Source organism: Rhamphochromis longiceps, linkage group LG1, assembly GCF_057381845.1.
Source record: "Rhamphochromis longiceps isolate RC_006_pf linkage group LG1, R_longiceps_female_GT1.1, whole genome shotgun sequence".
NCBI classification, from domain to species: Eukaryota; Metazoa; Chordata; class Actinopteri; order Cichliformes; family Cichlidae; genus Rhamphochromis; species Rhamphochromis longiceps.
In genome coordinates this window covers 43,524,771-43,542,898 of record NC_140557.1, presented here as the reverse complement: position 1 = coordinate 43,542,898, position 18,128 = coordinate 43,524,771, and the positions used below count along the sequence as shown (strand labels likewise).

The 18,128-nt window shown below is 40.3% G+C and overlaps 2 protein-coding genes across 5 annotated transcripts in view; one reads left to right on the top strand and one right to left on the bottom strand.

Annotated features, from left to right (window-relative positions):
- The window catches only part of LOC146679307 (multiple epidermal growth factor-like domains protein 11), a 112,079-nt gene extending 99,407 nt beyond the window's left edge, over positions 1-12,672 (bottom strand). The window contains exons 1-2 of the mRNA XM_085407090.1: positions 12,549-12,672; positions 12,021-12,340 (exon numbers count right to left, since the gene is read on the bottom strand). The gene's annotated coding sequence lies outside the window, so the exon portion shown is untranslated. The remainder of the gene's footprint in view (positions 1-12,020; positions 12,341-12,548) is intronic.
- A 2,279-nt stretch (positions 12,673-14,951) lies between these two features.
- Positions 14,952-18,128, top strand: part of dis3l (DIS3 like exosome 3'-5' exoribonuclease) — a 30,002-nt gene continuing 26,825 nt past the window's right edge. For 2 of the 4 annotated variants that reach the window (XM_085410431.1, XM_085410423.1), the window contains exon 1: positions 16,913-17,051. Coding sequence is in view for 2 of the 4 variants with exons in the window: in XM_085410406.1 (XP_085266532.1) it covers positions 15,050-15,179; positions 16,901-17,051 (281 nt within the window). In the remaining 2 variants the exon portion in view is untranslated. Of the gene's footprint in view, positions 15,180-16,900; positions 17,052-18,128 lie in introns of those variants that run through there. The other 2 variants (XM_085410406.1, XM_085410415.1) reach the window with 2 other exon arrangements.

Below are 18,128 nucleotides of genomic sequence, written 5' to 3'. Positions count from 1 at the left end.
TGACAATGATCCGAAACACACCGCCCGGGCAACAAAGGAGTGGCTCCGTAAGAAGCATTTGAAAGTCCTGGAGTGGCCTAGCCAGTCTCCAGACCTCAACCCCATAGAAAATCTGTGGCGGGAGTTGAAAGTCCGTGTTGCTCGGCGACAGCCCCAAAACATCACTGCTCTCGAGAAGATCTGCATGGAGGAATGGGCCAAAATACCAGCTACTGTGTGTGCAAACCTGGTAAAGACCTATAGTAAACGTTTGACCTCTGTTATTGCCAACAAAGGTTATGTTACAAAGTATTGAGTTGTATTTTTGTTATTGACCAAATACTTATTTTCCACCCTGATTTACCAATAAATTCTTTACAAATCCTACCATGTGGATTCATGGATTTTTTTTTTCACATTCTGTCTCTCACAGTTGAAGTGTACCTCTGGTGCAAATTACTGACCTCTGTCATCATTTTAAGTGGGGGAACTTGCACAATCGGTGGCTGACTAAATACTTTTTTGCCCCACTGTATACCGAGTAGACGGCGAAATACAACAACGAAAAGAGCATTAAAGTTAGGATTAAAGACTAAAGTTAGCGACCCGGAACCGGGGGAAAAAAGTGCTCAGATAAATGCAGTACGAGAGAAAAAGACCTGAAAGAAGCTCAATGTGAATCCATAAGTCATATCGAAAAAAATCTTTCACCGTGAACAACGGCAACTTCCAGTCCCCAAAATACTCAACTTTCATGTTAACAGAGTTTATTATATGGACGTGGTGACAGTGTAATGACAGCCTGCCACTTTGGTTTTCAGCTGAAATTTGGGAGCTGTTTTAACATTGTCCTTTATGGGGAATGGAGGAGGCTCTGCTTTGGTGACAGGAACTGTAAATCCTGTCGATTCCTGATGACCTAACAGACACATGACTACTATTTTCAGGTTTTAATAAAAGCAAGTTTATATGTTATATAATATATTTATAATATAAAATGTTTATGGTTTCGTAGTATTACAATCTTCTTTTCAAAAGTACAACAAGCTAATTGCACAAATTAGATCTTACGTTCAAAGAAAACCATTAATCTGTAACTTAATCTAAGCAAACCCTTTAATGCTGCCAGGACGTTATCACCATCCTTATTAAATGATTGCACATCTATGTTTGCAGACCCACAAGCATTTTAAACCTCTGAAGATTGTCAGTCACAATTAGTATGTTTTGGCAGCCCTGCTGCTAACATTAAAGCAAAAGAAAGCAAATATATCAACAAAGTTCTGTCAGATATTCACTTTATAAATAATATCAAGGTGCTTTCAAAGCACCACAGCACATAGTAATCGGTACGTTCCTTTATTCATTAATGGCAACTACTGTGTTGAGAAATTCTTCATGAAAACTGCATTACATGATTTAAATGTAAATTAAGGAGATGCTCTTTTTAGAGTGCTGTCCAAAGTGACCCCGGCTAATGATCAACTATCATCTACATAAAGCAGAACGCATGATGCTTTCACTGGATAATTAAAAAATTTTTTAAAAAGACATTGGGGAGCAGAGATAAAGAAAAGCCACAAAACAGGCTATAATGGCAGCTCTGAACTGAGATCATTATGGTTCATGATCCAGCCATTAAGCTCCAGACACCTCAAACACAACAACTACGCAACAACGTATTTACTAACAAATATATTTAGTGAAATGAGCTGAAACACAATTTAGAAATGGTTCGATTTTTAAAGTTACTCCTGCTTTCAGAGCTACTATTGTCATGATCTTAACATCCAGATTAACAAGGTCCGCGTCAGGTGTTGAGGAACCAGGACACTCTGATGAGGAGTGGGCTACTGGAACAAGAAGACATAAGTGGACACGAGATAAGAACCGGGTGCTGTTGGAAGTAACCCCAGCGGAGGGAGTCACATCGGATGTGGGAACTCTGGAAACTTCGATACCCAGCATCTAGGCTGACAACTAGTAGCTCAGTAGGGGTGGGTTTAAAAAAAAGACTGGATTTCCCAATTCTAATCAATTGTAGTTTGAATAATACGATATTGATTCATTAAATCCCGGATTGATCTTTAAATATAAAGGTATTTTGCCAGAAACAACAGAATCTCAGGTTAAAGCTCACAAAACTATTTCAACAACCGCCCAACAGCTAAAACAGCAAATGAGAGCAGGTAAGTGGATTCCACACAAAGACGTAAACACAGCGCAGATCGTTCGAAACCTCTGTAATTTTGCTCTGCTTCGCTTCGGCAGCATCAGGTAATGTTCATGTGTTGATTCATGGATCATCTACTATAAAAAGCCAGGCCAGGAAAATCTCCTTCATGTTTTTCTCTGTTTCATGCTCAGTTACTTTAGCAAAACGGCATCTGCTGTGATGCTCACACCTCTGACGAAGTCTCACAAGTGTCAGCTTTGTTTTGATACATAGATATAAAAATATGGATATGTACCCTCCCCCTCTCTTCCCTTCTCTTCATCAAACAATCTAAGGTGAGCCATGTTTGCTTTATAAAGGAATAGCGTAACATTGTGAGGCTTATCTACCAATAATTTAGAAAGAAATTTTTAAAATGCAAATTGAGGCCACGCCTGGGAACTCTTCAGGATTCCTCCAGGTAGGGAGGTGGCTGGCAAGAGGGAAGTACAGGCCTCTCTGCTTAGCCTGCTGTCCTCGCAACCCAACCTCAGATTATGTGGTGGGGAATGGATTAATGTCCAATGAGTGTTTGTTTTACCTCCTAAATCTCATTTTATGGTCCTTTCTGACCATCAAATGAGTGCACATATGTAAAACAATCACCTGCAATAGGAATAATATAAGACATTGATTTAAAATTAGTCATTCTGATAGCTTTTTTTAAAATTACCGAGCATAAAACTTTTGACTAGGGTATTAAATAATGAAATAGTTGTGGTAAAAATGCATTCTGAAGCTATATATATAAACAAGCCTGAAGACACACGTCTTAAATGTTTCATGGTTCTAGGGTTGTCACAGTATTCTCTGTATTTGTTTCATGATTGTATTTTTCCCAGGATGCGTTCAAATTCATCAACATACAGGTAACAAAGTCCCTCTCTTATCCTCCTAGTGTTGCACTTCATGTGGAGATACACAGACTGCAAGAGGTTTTCCGGGAGATCTGAATTGCTCGAGCAGAACAAACTAAGTCACAGACATAATGGACGGGGCCATTCGTATCCATGCACTTTAAGTTGTGCATCTTGATTCAAGACCTGGAATGTCTTACTGAGCCATTTATCAAGAAATCATCCAAATCAACAACCAGTTACCAAAGGCCTAACCAGAGTCACATGCTCCCTTTGTGATTATAATCAACTTTCCAATGAGAGAGAATTTCTTTCAACATATATTTCAACATCTGAAGAATAAGGAAACTGTCACATGTGTATTCAAGGACTGTGCTTATAAAACAAATATTTATGAAAACACAAAAGTGATAAATACAGAAAAAATTCTGACACTTGTAATGCATTTAAGTCTGGGATTAGTAAAAAAAAAACAATTAGACTGCGTGGAAACAGAGGCTGAAGTACAAAATGGGAAACTACAGGACTGCTGAAATCACAGGGATGTCCAGAGTCTGTGAACTCGGTTAAATCCAAAGCTAGAGCTTCTGTTTTTCCTGCAGCAAAAATAAAGAAACCAAGAAGAGCTGAGTCAAAGGAGCTTGCAAAGAAAAGCGTCTGGACTTCTTTAAGTTGCTTGAAGACGTTTCACCTCTCATCCGAGAAGCTTCTTCAGTTCTAAGGTCAAATGGTGGAGAGTCCCAGATATAAACCTAGTGGGAGTGACCCCCCACAGAGGGACAAAAGGACCCCCTGATGATCCTCTAATCGCCTGAGCCAAGGTGTGAAACTGGGGGACCCACACCCAGTTTCCCACCTTGGCTCAGGCGATTAGAGGATCATCAGGGGGTCCTTTTGTCCCTCTGTGGGGGGTTAGTGGGAGTAACCCACTAACTGGGGGACCCACACCCAGTTTCACACCTTGGCTCAGGGGATTAGAGGATCATCAGGGGGTCCTTTTGTCCCTCTGTGGGGGGTTAGTGGGAGTAACCCACTAACTGGGGGACCCACACCCAGTTTCCCACCTTGGCTCAGGGGATTAGAGGATCATCAGGGGGTCCTTTTGTCCCTCTGTGGGGGGAAACTCCCACTAGGTTTATATCTGGGACTCTCCACCATTTGACCTTAGAACTGAAGAAGCTTCTCGGATGAGAGGTGAAACGTCTTCAAGCAACTTAAAGAAGTCCAGACGCTTTTCTTTGCAAGCTCCTTTGACTACGATGACCTGGATGACTGAGAACCTTCACAGACAAGAAGAGCTGAAGCAAACTTTTATCCATCCTTTCCTTTGGGAGAAACACAAGAAGGAATGGAAAAGGAGACTTGAACTGCTGACAGCAATCAAAAGGAGAAACAATGACACTGGAGACAAAAATGGCTCGTACATTTGCCTACAGGCGTCAGGAGGTGGTGAATGAAGAACCTGGCATAGAGGATTTTAAGGTGGTCTGCACTGTTCCAACAGGAAGAGGTAGTAATGCAGATTGAAGTTAAATGTCAATGTTTTTTCATTTTTGTGAATGATTGGTGAGTATTTACTGATTGTGGCTCAAGAGTTGGGCGTTCGCCTTGTAATCGGAAGGTTGCCGGTTTGAGCCCCGGCTTGGACAGTCTCGGTCGTTGTGTCCTTGGGCAAGACGCTTCACCCGTTGCCTACTGGTGGTGGTCAGAGGGCCCGGTGGCGCCAGTGTCCGGCAGCCTCGCCTCTGTCAGTGCGCCCCAGGGTGGCTGTGGCTACAATGTAGCTGCCATCACCAGTGTGTGAATGTGTGGATGACTGGTTGTGTAAAGCGCTTTGGGGTCCTTAGGACCAAGTAAAGCGCTATACAATTACAGGCCATTTACCATTTTTAAATGAATTTCTTTGTAACCAGTAAATGTATTTTAAAATATTTTTTTTGTTCAGATGATTTTTTCTTCCAGCACACTTTCATGGCTCGGTTAGACGGCTGATCAAAGTCATCCAGGCCAAAGGAGGAGCAACACGTTCAAAAGTGGCTTTCATTATGAAAAGGTGTGCATATCAACATTCACCCTAAAAAATTATTCAGGGGCTTAGTAAATATCATTATAATTCTAAGTTAGATGACCTTGATTAAATCTTTGAAAATCACAAAAGTGTTATCTTGAGTTGAAAATACTGAAAAGAATGCTTAAATGTTCAACACCAGTTTTTGAGTTGAACTGAGCTCTTTTGTTCAAGTTTATTTAAAAGAAAAAATTCTGTATTTGAAACACAGGGTGCATTATTTAAATCTACTCAATATATCTCATAGAAAGTACTCAAAATAACTGAGACACTGGTATTCATACTTATCATTGTCTTTAACTTTAATTATTAATGGTTCAAAATCAATATAATTTTGTCCCCCAATACTAACTTAAAACTTTGAGTAAGACTAATGACCTTTGGCATGTACCGCGCGCGAGGAGCATGGCCTCATGGGAGATTTTCTGCACGTTGAACGAGACAGACACACATCCACTGCAGACTTGGTAACGTTTTCAGGTAAGTGACCATTCTTACATTAGCTGTCTTTATCCACACCGTTCTTTTATAACATGTTCTGAAGAAAGCGTTTGTCATGGTGGCTCACTTTTCGCAGCGTGTTTGTGCACGTTAATTTAAGTTTTCAACCCGTCTTCCAGTCAAGGCGGCGGGAAACCGCGCCCTTTTATCCTTTTACGTTCTGAGTCGCTATCTGCGTTCCTGGTAAGTTGACCGGAATGTCCCGGTACCAGCGACCTGACCGTTTAATCGGGGGCATTTTAGGAACCACGTGAAAGCAGGTGTGCTCAGACATTTCTAGAAAATGGCCCTGTTGAGTCGCGGTGCGGGAGCTGCGGTAGTCACGCGGCCTGACTCACTCTGTCAGGTTGTTCAGGAGATGAACAGACGTCATCAATGGCTTTGGTAACTAAGAAGATCTGCCCGTGGAACAGTTCATAGCAGCAACCATGCTGCTTAGGCTTTCTTGTTCTATGTGGGGTCTTTCAGAGCATATAAGACGCTGCTTTCAGCTTTGTCCCGAACAGGGCCAGTTTTTGAGAGAACGCTGAGAGGACCGCCCGGGTCAGCAGATTACCTCATCCAGGGCCGGTCCAAAGTACTATGGGGCCTTAAGTAAATTTAGACTCTGGGCCCTACTTCCTTTCAGATCCCAGAAAATAATGAAAAAAAAAAGCTTTGGTCCTTTGGGTCAAGCCAAAAGTACCATCATTTCCAGTATAGTTACTCCCAATTTACATAAATAAATGTTTATTTCAATCCAAGCTAAAATTTCTTATAAGAGATTGATGTTATGGCAGATTACTCAGTGACATGTTTTGTAATGATAAAGTTTTGATTTGTATTTTTTCAGCACCATCTTCACCACCAGGAGAAAAAAATCTGCATCAACTACAAAGTAAAGCAGGTAATTTTACTCAGAGGACTTGATGTGTTAAATTTTGGAATGATATGATATTGTTTTATACAAGCTGAGTAGTGGATGGTGATACCACCTAAATATTTATACTGGTTTTGTGGTGGGTCATACAAATGCCAAATCTAAATTTTGAGAATTTTTCAGTTCGGTAAATATATTGATGTGTTCATGGCCTGTCATCTAGTGTCACCATACTATCTTTTTATTTATACAGCATGGTGATGTGATTCAGATTATTTCAATGTGGTTAAGTATTGTACTTTGTTCCATGTTGACTTATTTGTAGGTTGTATCCTCCACCTGAATTGGTAGTGAGTATTGGTTATTCAATCAGTTAATCATACAAAAACTGTGTAAATATGGTTATACACCATTCTGTCATCTTCATACTGTGAGACATATTTTCTCACAATTTTTTAGGTCACAGGTGATGAGATGGCAGTGTAAACTTTGCAAACATGAGGAGTCATCAAAAGTGTCACTACTCAAACATTATCGAGTGAAACATGGTACATTTGGTCATGGCTATTCCATACCCTGTCTTCATTTGAATTGTCCTTGCTCTTTTAACTGAATGAGGAATGAGGAATCTGAATCAAAACCAGAATGGTTCTAATCAAAACCACGACTAAAATTTGGAACAAGTGAAGCACTGTGGAAACTTTTGGGATGCGCTGTATCTATCGTGGCTTCCATCACAAGCTGGTGAAAAGAGCCTCCTCTCCAAGAAAGCCTTTGCATGCCCTCAGCTAACACAAACTACACACTGGTTCCATTTTTCAAAGCATGTGTCAATTTGCCAGGTCACAGCAACCCCTGAAACCTTAGCGACCTATCCTGTCCTGCACTCGTACGACGCTGCTCTCTTTCTCTCCCTTCACGTGGGAGCCCTCCATCTGTTTTGTCTATAATGTGTTACTCGTGCATTTGCCCTAAGGACAGAATTCATGATGCTTTGTAATGGCCAGCCTCATCGCCCTCCCTCCTGTCCACTCTAAAGTGCCCACTAGGCAGAACCACTTAAAAATGTTTCATGTTGCTTTTCTTCCTGCTTACTCGGCCTTTGTTGCACGATGAATAGGACGCTGAGAGCCGATGGGCTGCTGGCCTTAATGGTCTCTCCTTTTTACCTCCACCTTATGAGCTATTTGAATTGCATGGCTGATGTTTTGCCGTTGCCTCATCCTGAGAGAACAGAGCTCAAACTCTTAGACAAATTCTCTCCATAATTCATAGCGTCCCCCTACACCCACACACAAACCTTTTAGCAATCAACCAGTTATTCTAATACCATATATAACACTACTTGCTATTACATTTTCCTGCATCTTTTTTCTAATAACCAGCATAAGAAGCTCAGGCCACAAGAGCTGGAAGTCCAATATGACATGTCCTTGAGGAACAACAGCTAGCGTTCTCCCATTTATCAGCACTGATTACATGTATTGATCTGACAGAATATGTAGGATTCCCTAGAGAAAGGGGTCAGCAAACTGGAAAATCAGCTGCTGCAGCACAGTATCATGGTCTGTCCACAGTAAGATGGAGAGATCACATCAGATGCCAACCACCAGCAGCTCTTAGGTGAAAGTCAGCATTTAACAGCCTCCTGCTGCCAAATTTATTACCTAGTAAATACACAACAGTAATTCAGGGACATGGCAGCATCCCACCAATAATCTCGCTGATTTATCTGGTCATACTAATAATGTTAGTATACAAAATAAAGTAACAGGAAACTGGCTTTTTGCTGGCATGAAAGAAACGGACAACACTGCCTAGCTTTTGAATTTGACATTTGTGCATAAACTCGAACTTTCTTCCTGCCCAAACCGTTTATCTTTTTCAAACATTGCTTGACGTGCTAGATGATGTAAATGTATTTTCTCCCTTTCTCAAAATGAGCATGAATATAAAAAGCATTTTGTGCCAAAATAGGAATGGAAATGGAAAGTCTGGTTTAATGTGCTAGTAGACTGACAAACAGTACTTTCAACACGATGCACACACATCATTGAATTGTAGGGGCAAGAAAAAAAAAATCTTCCACTTGTCCAGAGGAACAGCACTCTGCTTCCTCTGATTTTCCTGCTGTATACTCTGTACCAACTCAGGTATTTAATGGCTGTGATTGTGATTGCAAGGCACAGCGGACTATTTGGTTTGTATGCATGGGAGGGTATCTGGCCTACAGGAACTATTTTCTACTGGCGACACACTTCGGTACCCTCAACAGCCTGTTATTCTTTAAACACTGGAATTATGGACTAAATCACAAGTGCAGCAGTGCTGAGGGACTATTAAGATGCGGCCTATGGAGTAGTCAAAGTGTTGTTTGGTATGAGCTGAAGAACAGATTCTCAATCAGTGACTCCTATTAATACAGCCGAAGCAGTCATCTTTCTGTTGTTGTGTTCTTTTGTAATCTCCTGGATGAGTTGTCTATCACAGAGTAGTCATGGTAGACCAGCAACTCCTGGCAAGGTTCCCACTGCTCCAAGATTTCTAAATTTCTGGATGATGGCTCTCATCATAGTCAGTGACTTTCTTTCTTAGTCGATTCTTCAGATTGTAGCACGAGATGCTTTTAGCAACCTTTTAGCCGACTTCACTTTGTCAGACAGGTTTCAAGTGATTTCTTGATTCAGCTGGTGTGGCAATAATCGGGTGTGGGTGTTACTGGTGAAAGTGAGCTCAGCGTTCCAAAACTTACTTCCAATGCATTTACACATAAGATCAGGTAGGTTTGGATAGCTTTTTTTTCCCTTAATAAATTAAAACACAATTCAGAATCTGCACTTTATTTTTTACTTGGGTTATCTTTGTTTAGTAATAACATTTCTTTGATGTTGTGAAACATTTAGGTATGACAAATATAAAAAAAATGCCAAAAGAGATAAGGAAGGGGGAAATACTTGTTCATAGTACAGTAAATACCACTGTAATGCTTTGGCTCTACTTAAAACAGGCTTGGCTTTGAACCATCTCTTCCAAAGTATTTATACTCAGACAGAAAAGTAGAATAGTGATCCAGTTGTTGAACGTGGTTTTGCTATGATTTGAGAAAAGCTATAAAATAATGAACCCACAACAGCCTTCAAACTAAAGTGCATCACATTATTTGAAATTTAGAATAATCTTTGATCTAAACAGAAAAAATTAGATGTTTTGTAAAAGCACATCAGAGTTCATATTATATGATGACTGCGATAGATAGATAGATAGATAGATAGATAGATAGATAGATAGATAGATAGATAGATAGATAGATAGATAGATAGATAGATAGATAGATAGATAGATAGATAGATAGATAGATAGATAGATAGATAGATAGATAGATAATATGAAAATATCTATATCTACACAAGGTTCGTGCTCGAAGAGGATTGGGATGAAGTTTACACTTTTTCTATTCCCACCCCCTTTTTTCACATTCTATTATTTACAAGTCAATATTCAGAATTTGGAAACTGAAATCAGAGGAAATCCGTATGTACTGTTACTACATAGCTGCAAGTTTTAGTTAATGTGGAAAAATGTGTTACATCTGCCAAGTTAAAATATATCATCATACAATGTAAAGCGCCTTCTGATTTGGCACTGAAACTGAATTCGAGTGAAGTGAATAGATTTCTGCTTGATGAGCAACAAACAGGAATTATTTTCTTTTTGTTTGAGGGAGGGGGAACTTGATAAATGAATTTTGTCAAGCTTTGCACTGGAAAAATGTAATCCATGAAAAGAAAAACAAGACCTCTGGGCTTTTTTTCATTTGTGTGTTTTATTTGAATCTAACAGAAATCATGAGATTTTTTTTTATCATTGTTTATTTAATGTGCACTTTTTCTCTTGGCAATGTGAATTGACAGGTGTTTGATATAATAAGAACCTGTTCTCTCTTTGCTCATATATTTTTTCTTATATTCATTTTTTTTCTCTTAACTTTTTGTTATTTCTTTTTAAATTCAGCGTTGCGTGAATTGATCACTTAAATCGCAAATTTCAGAACATTATCTAGCCCGAAGACAACTGGGACTATATCTGCACATCACACTGCTCTCTCCTTTCTGTCAAACACTGATGCAACTCACAAGCCTGACAAGCTCCTGACACTGAGGTCTATTCCTAAGTGAGACTGCAGCCACCTGACATCGCTCTCGTTTACTTTGTTTTTCTCAGATAAATGCATTTTGGATTTCTTACAACCTTATCATCTTGCCAAAGCAGTGCTAGTGGTGCAGCCCTGACCTGCACATGGTTCTGAGGACTTATGGTCTTGAACTGTCGATGCCACCCACACAGCCTCATCTTAAAAAGTAAAACTCATTTAATTAAAGTAAGAGCCCGGGAGTCGTCAAAAGCTGCATTACTATTATTGCAAGGGCATGTTTGTGACAAATGCCAACCGTGACATATTGCATAGCACTACAGCTGCGCAATAAATGTTAACAACTTGAAAGGAGAACACAAAACAGAAATTGAAAAGCGTCTCTCTTAAGAACTTGCATGTTCTTTGTGAGGCTCTAAATTGATATATCTCTCTCTCTACTGACTTTGAACTTTACATCGTCACCGAATGCAAATATTCTATTTCTTTCAACCAGTGGATGTAACGTTCAAAGACACGCAACCTCCGCACACACAAAGCCTCGTGGAACATCTCCAGGTTTATGTGTCTTGCTCAAGATCGCCATCTAGCGCTGCAAGCTCGTTAAACTTTGCGTGCTTTCACTCCTCAGGCGGATTCGGTGGATGTACAACAACAGCAATAATCATTCTGTTGCCCAATTAATGAAACACGGACTGCTGAGGACCGTCTCAGTGCACAGTCACACCCTTTTAACACCAACAGGAGCTGACTGCAATGGTTCAGTAATTGATCAATCAGCTGCTTAATTTGTGAACTACATCCACGTGTAAAAGAGTCGACTGTGTTTCTGTTAAGCGATGTGAAGTTTAGCCGTGGCGCTTGTAAACTGAACAGAAAAGTGGGGAGATTAACAAAGAGCCGACTTGCGGTAAACAGGGCCAAACCGTACAGGGACGGGACAGCAGGACCGCTCAAAAATGAGTTATGAAACTAACTTTTGGGGGAAGCCAGCCTCATATTATCGCCAGAAAGACAACAGTTATTAAATCATGAAATCGCAAGAAATAGCAAGAGCTTATTGTGCTTATTTGGTTCAAAATTTGGTTCAAAAGTGCTCATGTAGCACATATATACATACATACAGACACACACACACACACACACACACACACACACACACACACACACACACACATATATATATATATATATATATATATATATATATATATATATATATATATATATATATGGAGAGAGATAGATAGAGATAGAGAGAGAGAGAGATTATTGATATTAGGAAATATCATTACAAACTGCTTCCTGCTGAATAGTGATTTTTCGATATCCCCCTTAAACGAATAGCTGTGCGTGTAGAAAAAAATGATAAAATCATTTTTAGTGCTTACCTTTAGCGGGGATGCGTCATTTTAAAACAGACTTTTTCAAACGATGCCGGTCCATGAACTCGAGTTAAGTCCTCAGCATCTGTGTCGGAGCACTTCTCAACTTGAGCGCAGAATCTGTGCTGGTGCTCTGCTGCAGCTCCTCTTCACAGCACAGCCAAAGAGCAGCAGCGGCAGCGAGAGGAATGCCCCACTTCGCCTGCTACTTTGCATTGCTTAACAACAACTTCCTCCGCTGTTTAACAACACACATTGGATCAACTTCAAATATTCCTTTTGAGCTGCAACAGCCTCCTGCATCTTCCTGCACTCCAGGAAGAAACCTGTCAAAAGTATTATAACGTCTATAGTTATCTAAATATTTACTATTAGCTGATAATAACAAGTGCTTCTAGCAAAAGTAGCAATAAAACAGCATGAAAACACCTCGTTACAAATAGAAGTTTAAGGTATTTCCCTTCTTTGTTGTGATCAGTGTCAGGGTCATTACTCCAAAAAGTAAAGAAAAGTAAAGTAAAAAATATACCTGACCTCTACCCACTTTGCTTCCAGCAATGCCTCAGGTCAAACCACGTTTTGGTGGCCCAGGGTCTGGTGGAAAGCCAATGCCTGGCCTATTACTGGTACACAGTAGTCTCTGCCAGACCACTTGAGAGTGTCCCACTTCTATTACCCAGTAATCCCAGAAAACACATGCTGACTGCCTACACCTTGAACACACATGGTCTGGTGCTTCTGTTGCCCCCCAGCGTCTGCAGCCACTCTGACCTGTGGAGACATTGCAGAAGACAAGGGATGAAGTGATTAGCAGTGATTCCCCCCCTGCCCCCCCCCCTTTCTTAAATAGACAACCATCATATCTCACAGTACAATAATATTGAACGGGTTGCATTGTTGCATTTTGTCATGTTTCTCAGGTCTTTGTCTGAATGTCCTATGAACATTACCTGTCTTGTTCTCATGTTGTTGCTAAGGATTGTCTCATTGCACTGAAGTCACACTGGGTTAAATATTTACACTTGGGTTTTAAGGGTTTTTTTTTTTTTTTTTTTTTTACGGGTTGCACGGAAGCCCCAAACGCAATTTCATTGTTCTTTGACAATGACAATAAATAAATACTTGACTTGACTTGAAACAACTCAGAGAAAAGGAGCATCTTACCAACAGTAAAATGTCGCTACATCGGTCACTACAACCATCTTCCTCTGCTTGTCCACCACTACTATGTTCGGTTGGTTTGTCCGTCGGTCTCTGGGAGGGGCCTGTCCTTCCATGATGGTTCCTTGTCTTGCTCCTCTTCTTTCTTGGGTTTCTGCTGCCTGAGGTATTCGCTAAGCACGCAGTGAGTTGTGACTATCTTCCTGATGTACTCGTGGATGTTTGTTGTCTCATATGGAGCGTGGTTCTCACACTCACTAATCACCGGCTGCCTTCCTTTTGTTTAGCGTACAGCCTCGGGGTGAAACCCTCCATGCATGGTGGCTTCTATCGCCTCCTTTGGCCTGCTTATTATCCCAGCAGGGCAAAGGTGTTGATATCCTGGATCTTGTTATTACCATTCAGGTGACTCGGCAGGACTATGGCAGTTCACACCTGGCATACAGCTTGGTGTCATCCATGTAGAGGAAATGACCACTGCTCCATTCTCCATGGAGAAAGAGCATTTCCTTGGTGAATCCAGCATTTGATGGTGACTTTGCTATTGGAGTTAGCCTCTACTGTTGTTTGCCACATCCCCATTGAGTTCCTAATGAAGGCTCTAGGGTCCTGCTGATCTTGTACAGTTCTAGGCATTCCAGGATTCATGTGTGGGGCATTGAGTCATAAGCTTTCTTGTGGTCATCCAGGCAATCCAGTAAACAGAATGGTTAGTCTGGTCTTACTCTTGGGTGACTGCTCTGTCTACCAAGAGCTGGTGTTTCGCTCCTCTGGTGTTTCTGGCCAGTCGTTGGCTGCTGCACCCATTCTGGGAATTTTACTGTCTATGCATTTACTCTTGGCTTGTAGTTTGGTATCAAAATGCCAAGACTGCAAGACCAAAAACACTCAGCTCCCTTTTTCAGTTTGGAACCTCACTATAGTGAAAAGTGAAGCCAGTGATGCTTTTGTATATCATGGTTCCATTAATTAAGTATAAAACAGGCAATTGTGACTGACAGTCTCAGTCATGCATGCAGTGTCCTCATATTTGAAATCCACCATGTGTCATATGTTAAATTAAAAACAAACAAACAAATAAAACCATACAAACAAAAAGTCCCTCAAACTCTAATCTACAGACTCGTGGGTGACATGACCATGTCACGGCTGCTATATTCATCTTTAATACACATTCTGTCTCTCTCATATGTTTTAAGAACTTTTCTTTTACTTTGGTAGTACATTTAAATGACATAGAGATTAAAGTAGCACCAAAATTGTAACATTTACTGTTTTAGCACTAAAACACTGAAACTGTGCAATATAAATGAAGCCTTTATACACATCTGTAGTATTCCTTGATGCTTTGATATTAATGTAGTTTTGTTTAAATTTGTGGAAATCGTAAGGTTTACTATAATTACTTTTATGGTAGTATTGTAGTATAGTTGTGTCAGGAAGGGCACTGGGCGTAAAACTGCCAAATGAAAACATACAGACACGGGAGCAGCTCAGATTAGATTTGACTCTAACTGCCAACATGAAGATGAATTAAAGGCTTTAACGTTGCTTCATTTGGATAAAGGGTAATGCAGCTTGGGAGCCTTGAGAGTTGATATAAGTGTTGGCTCTTATATCGCTGATCCGAGTCAGTACCGAGGTCATCAAAAAAGACGAATTCCCATTACTGGCCTGAGTGAGCGTCCGACAGCACTTGAACGCAGCAAGACGCGGTACTGCTTGGGCGTCATGACGTCAGCGGTCGTGCCTTTCCTTCCGTATTTTGCTGAACTTTGCCGTGAATGTTTACAACCGTGTCTTCCCGCGTCTTGGCTGAACAGCAAGTTAGCGAGCGCCGGCAGCTGTATGTGGCTCATTAGTGAGTGTGGACGATGATTAAAACGGAGAGAGTGCTGCATTTGAAAAGCTGCGTGGGGCGGAAGCTCCGAGTGGTCCGGGAACACTATCTGAGAGAGCGGGTCCCCTGCTGCAGCTCACTGTGTCAGGCCGACTGTGTAAATGGTAAAATCAGCAAAATGTCACATTCACAAAAACTGCTCTTTGTTTACTGCTATAGAAGAATCTAACGTTGCTGTTAACGCAGTGCTGGCAGGTAGGGGTTTGGGGCTGTACACAATCACATGAGGAAAATAACGTAATTTTTATTATATTATACTTTGCTTCACTGTAACATGAATCGTGAAATAGCAAAGTGCATACAGTATGACCCAAAGCTAGAATTACCTCGTATGACAGTTAAATGGGAAACCTGTGCACAGATAAGAGGCAAGGGTGCACCAGTCTGACTTTGTCTAAGATATAAAACCAAAAGGTATCAGATCGGTAGCTTGTGTGGGCAGAACAATGTTATGCGATATTCCTCACTGTGAGGAAGAAACTCTTTAGAGGCAGTCAGGATGCACTCAAAGATTCCTTTCCTGAAAAAGCATGTTTTTGTTTTCCCTAAATGTACTTGCACTAGTTAATTTTAGCTCAGAATCGTTATTGATCTGTGCTTTATGGTTATGACAGTTTCTTCTTTCACTGCTCTCAGTCTTAATGTAAGTGCACATCTTCATATGCATGTAATGCATGGAGTGGGGCTGATAAGAGACAGGTGAACTGGTGTAATATTAATCAAGTTGACACAACCAACAGTGCTATCGTAAGTTCAATAAAGTGTTCGTAGTAGTTGTTAAACCAGATATATTTAATGAGAACATGCAAGTGAGAGTTTAGTGTTTGAGATGAGAATGATCAGCACTTTTATGAAATATCAATACGAGTTCAAAAGGTTTTTTTCTGTGTATATTGTGTATATTGACTTCATCTTAATACAGATCTTCCTTGTGTTTGTAGGTTATACAGCGCCCTGAAAACATTGTGAGCAACACCTCATGTCTTTGCATTTTGCTTGGAAAATAGAAAATAGGTGCAACAATTTATTGAAATATCTGAAGACCTAAAAAGAAATCCATTGTATAAGACGTGCCAGGTTTATGTTTATATCAAGTTTTAGGCTAATAGTGCTGCAGATATCAGCCTGTTGGTGAAAAATACTATTTTATGAATGTCAGACTGCATTATCTGTGGCATTTTTCATAGATTCAGCTAAAGAAATTGGAAAAAGATGCAATTTATTTATTTATTTTTGCTGTGTTATAATGTCTAGATATAACCCTGGTTCATCCCTCGAGTTAGGTGTTTTTTTTAATGAATGATTCATAGGTTAGGCTTAACAAATTAAAACTAAATGAAAATGTTTGGTATAATAACTGTGAATGAAAAACCATCAAGTGTCCAAAGAAAGACTTTTAGAAAGCCTGGAAAACTGCTGCGAGGCTGCTCACTGTTAATATGATGGGTCATAATCAAGATAGACTGCATTACAATAACTGGTACTGAAATATATCAAAGTAACAATAAATTTAGTTTTTGCCATATAATATGCTGATGAACATCTGGTGTGCAAATAAAGTAAAAACAAGTATTTCAAAGAGAGTGATGTGTAAGCACAATAAACTCTTTATATGGGACATTTTGGAAAATATTTAAACGCATTTCTCTGGATGTACGTCGATTCCTGTCATCTGTGCAACGTTTAGTAGGAAACAAGCAAATGTAAAAGAAGGATGCTTTTAAGTGTCTTTTAGCACAGTTGATAAAATTTCCAATAGGAAATCAAGCAAATAAAGAGCTGTAGAAAGAAGCCTTTATCGCTGAACATTGATCTTCCCAAACAGATGGAAAGCTGCTGCCCGGAGATTTGACCCACTATGTGGTGCCTGATGTTGCTGTCGTGGTCGACTACCTGGAGATCTTGGAGTTCAGAGAGCTGCAGGGCATCATCTTCACCCAGACTGCTTGCCAGGCTCTACAGAGCAAGAATCGCAGGTACAATTGTTTGGGGTTTTTTTGTTTTTGTTTTTTTTTTTGGGGGGGGGGAGTTTACTGGGAAGGAAACAGGCCAGTACTGATGTTCTTTTTTGTTATTTGTGGCTTTGTTACATGGAAACTGTTTCAGTTCTTCATCATGTAGGTTTTGAACAGTCATGTAATGTTGAAGAACACATTGACCACTGAAATCAGTAAATGCTGATCCATCCCTCCTGGGTATGTGTCAGCCAGTCTCACAGGACTAACACAACCATTCACACTCGCATTTCTGCATTCACACCTATGGGCAATTTAGTGTTTCCAATTAACCTGTCACCACTAACTGCATGTCTTAAAATGCAGTTAGTGGTGATGTCATTAAAATGAATGCAACTTGTCTGCGTTGTTAACTATCCCCAAACACGGCACCTGCTTCCTGAAATGCTCAGAGTAGCTCATCTGCAACCAGTAACCAGCCGTGCTCAAAGTCTTTTAAACGACTTTCCTCCCCATTCTGATGCTCTTTTTGAATTTCTGTTTGAAATGTTGAGTTGCATTCATAATCAAGCTGTTAGCTGTGTGCCCAGCTTAACCTAGCTACACATGTCTGTAGACATTGACCAGGGGTCAGCCTCATTATATCAGAGCTCTGCTGACAAAGCTGAAAGAGACGCAGCCTGTGACTTGAAATATGTGTCCAGCATAAACATGCAGGAGCGCTTTGGACAAACTTGATGAGCACTGTAAATAAGAAGTCCCACGTGAACTCGGGTTTCAGTCCAGTTTATTCCTGATTTGTGCTCACACAGCCATTTTAGAGTGTTGCATCATTAATGTGATGAGGCTTCACTTTGATAGTGTTAGGTGGACATCTGGTGAAACATACAGAGTTGTCATACTGAATCACTACTTACTGTTTTCCATTGACTTTAACGTACACAGCAAAGAGAAAAAAGCTTCATCGTGGACTCTCTTTGCAGTTTCACCTTTGCAGAATCGCTGAATTTTCTATACATCATCTATATTAACTCAACTAGTGATCGGGGCATTTGTAGGCCTTTATTTCTTATTTCATCTGTTTGATCAGTACAAGTG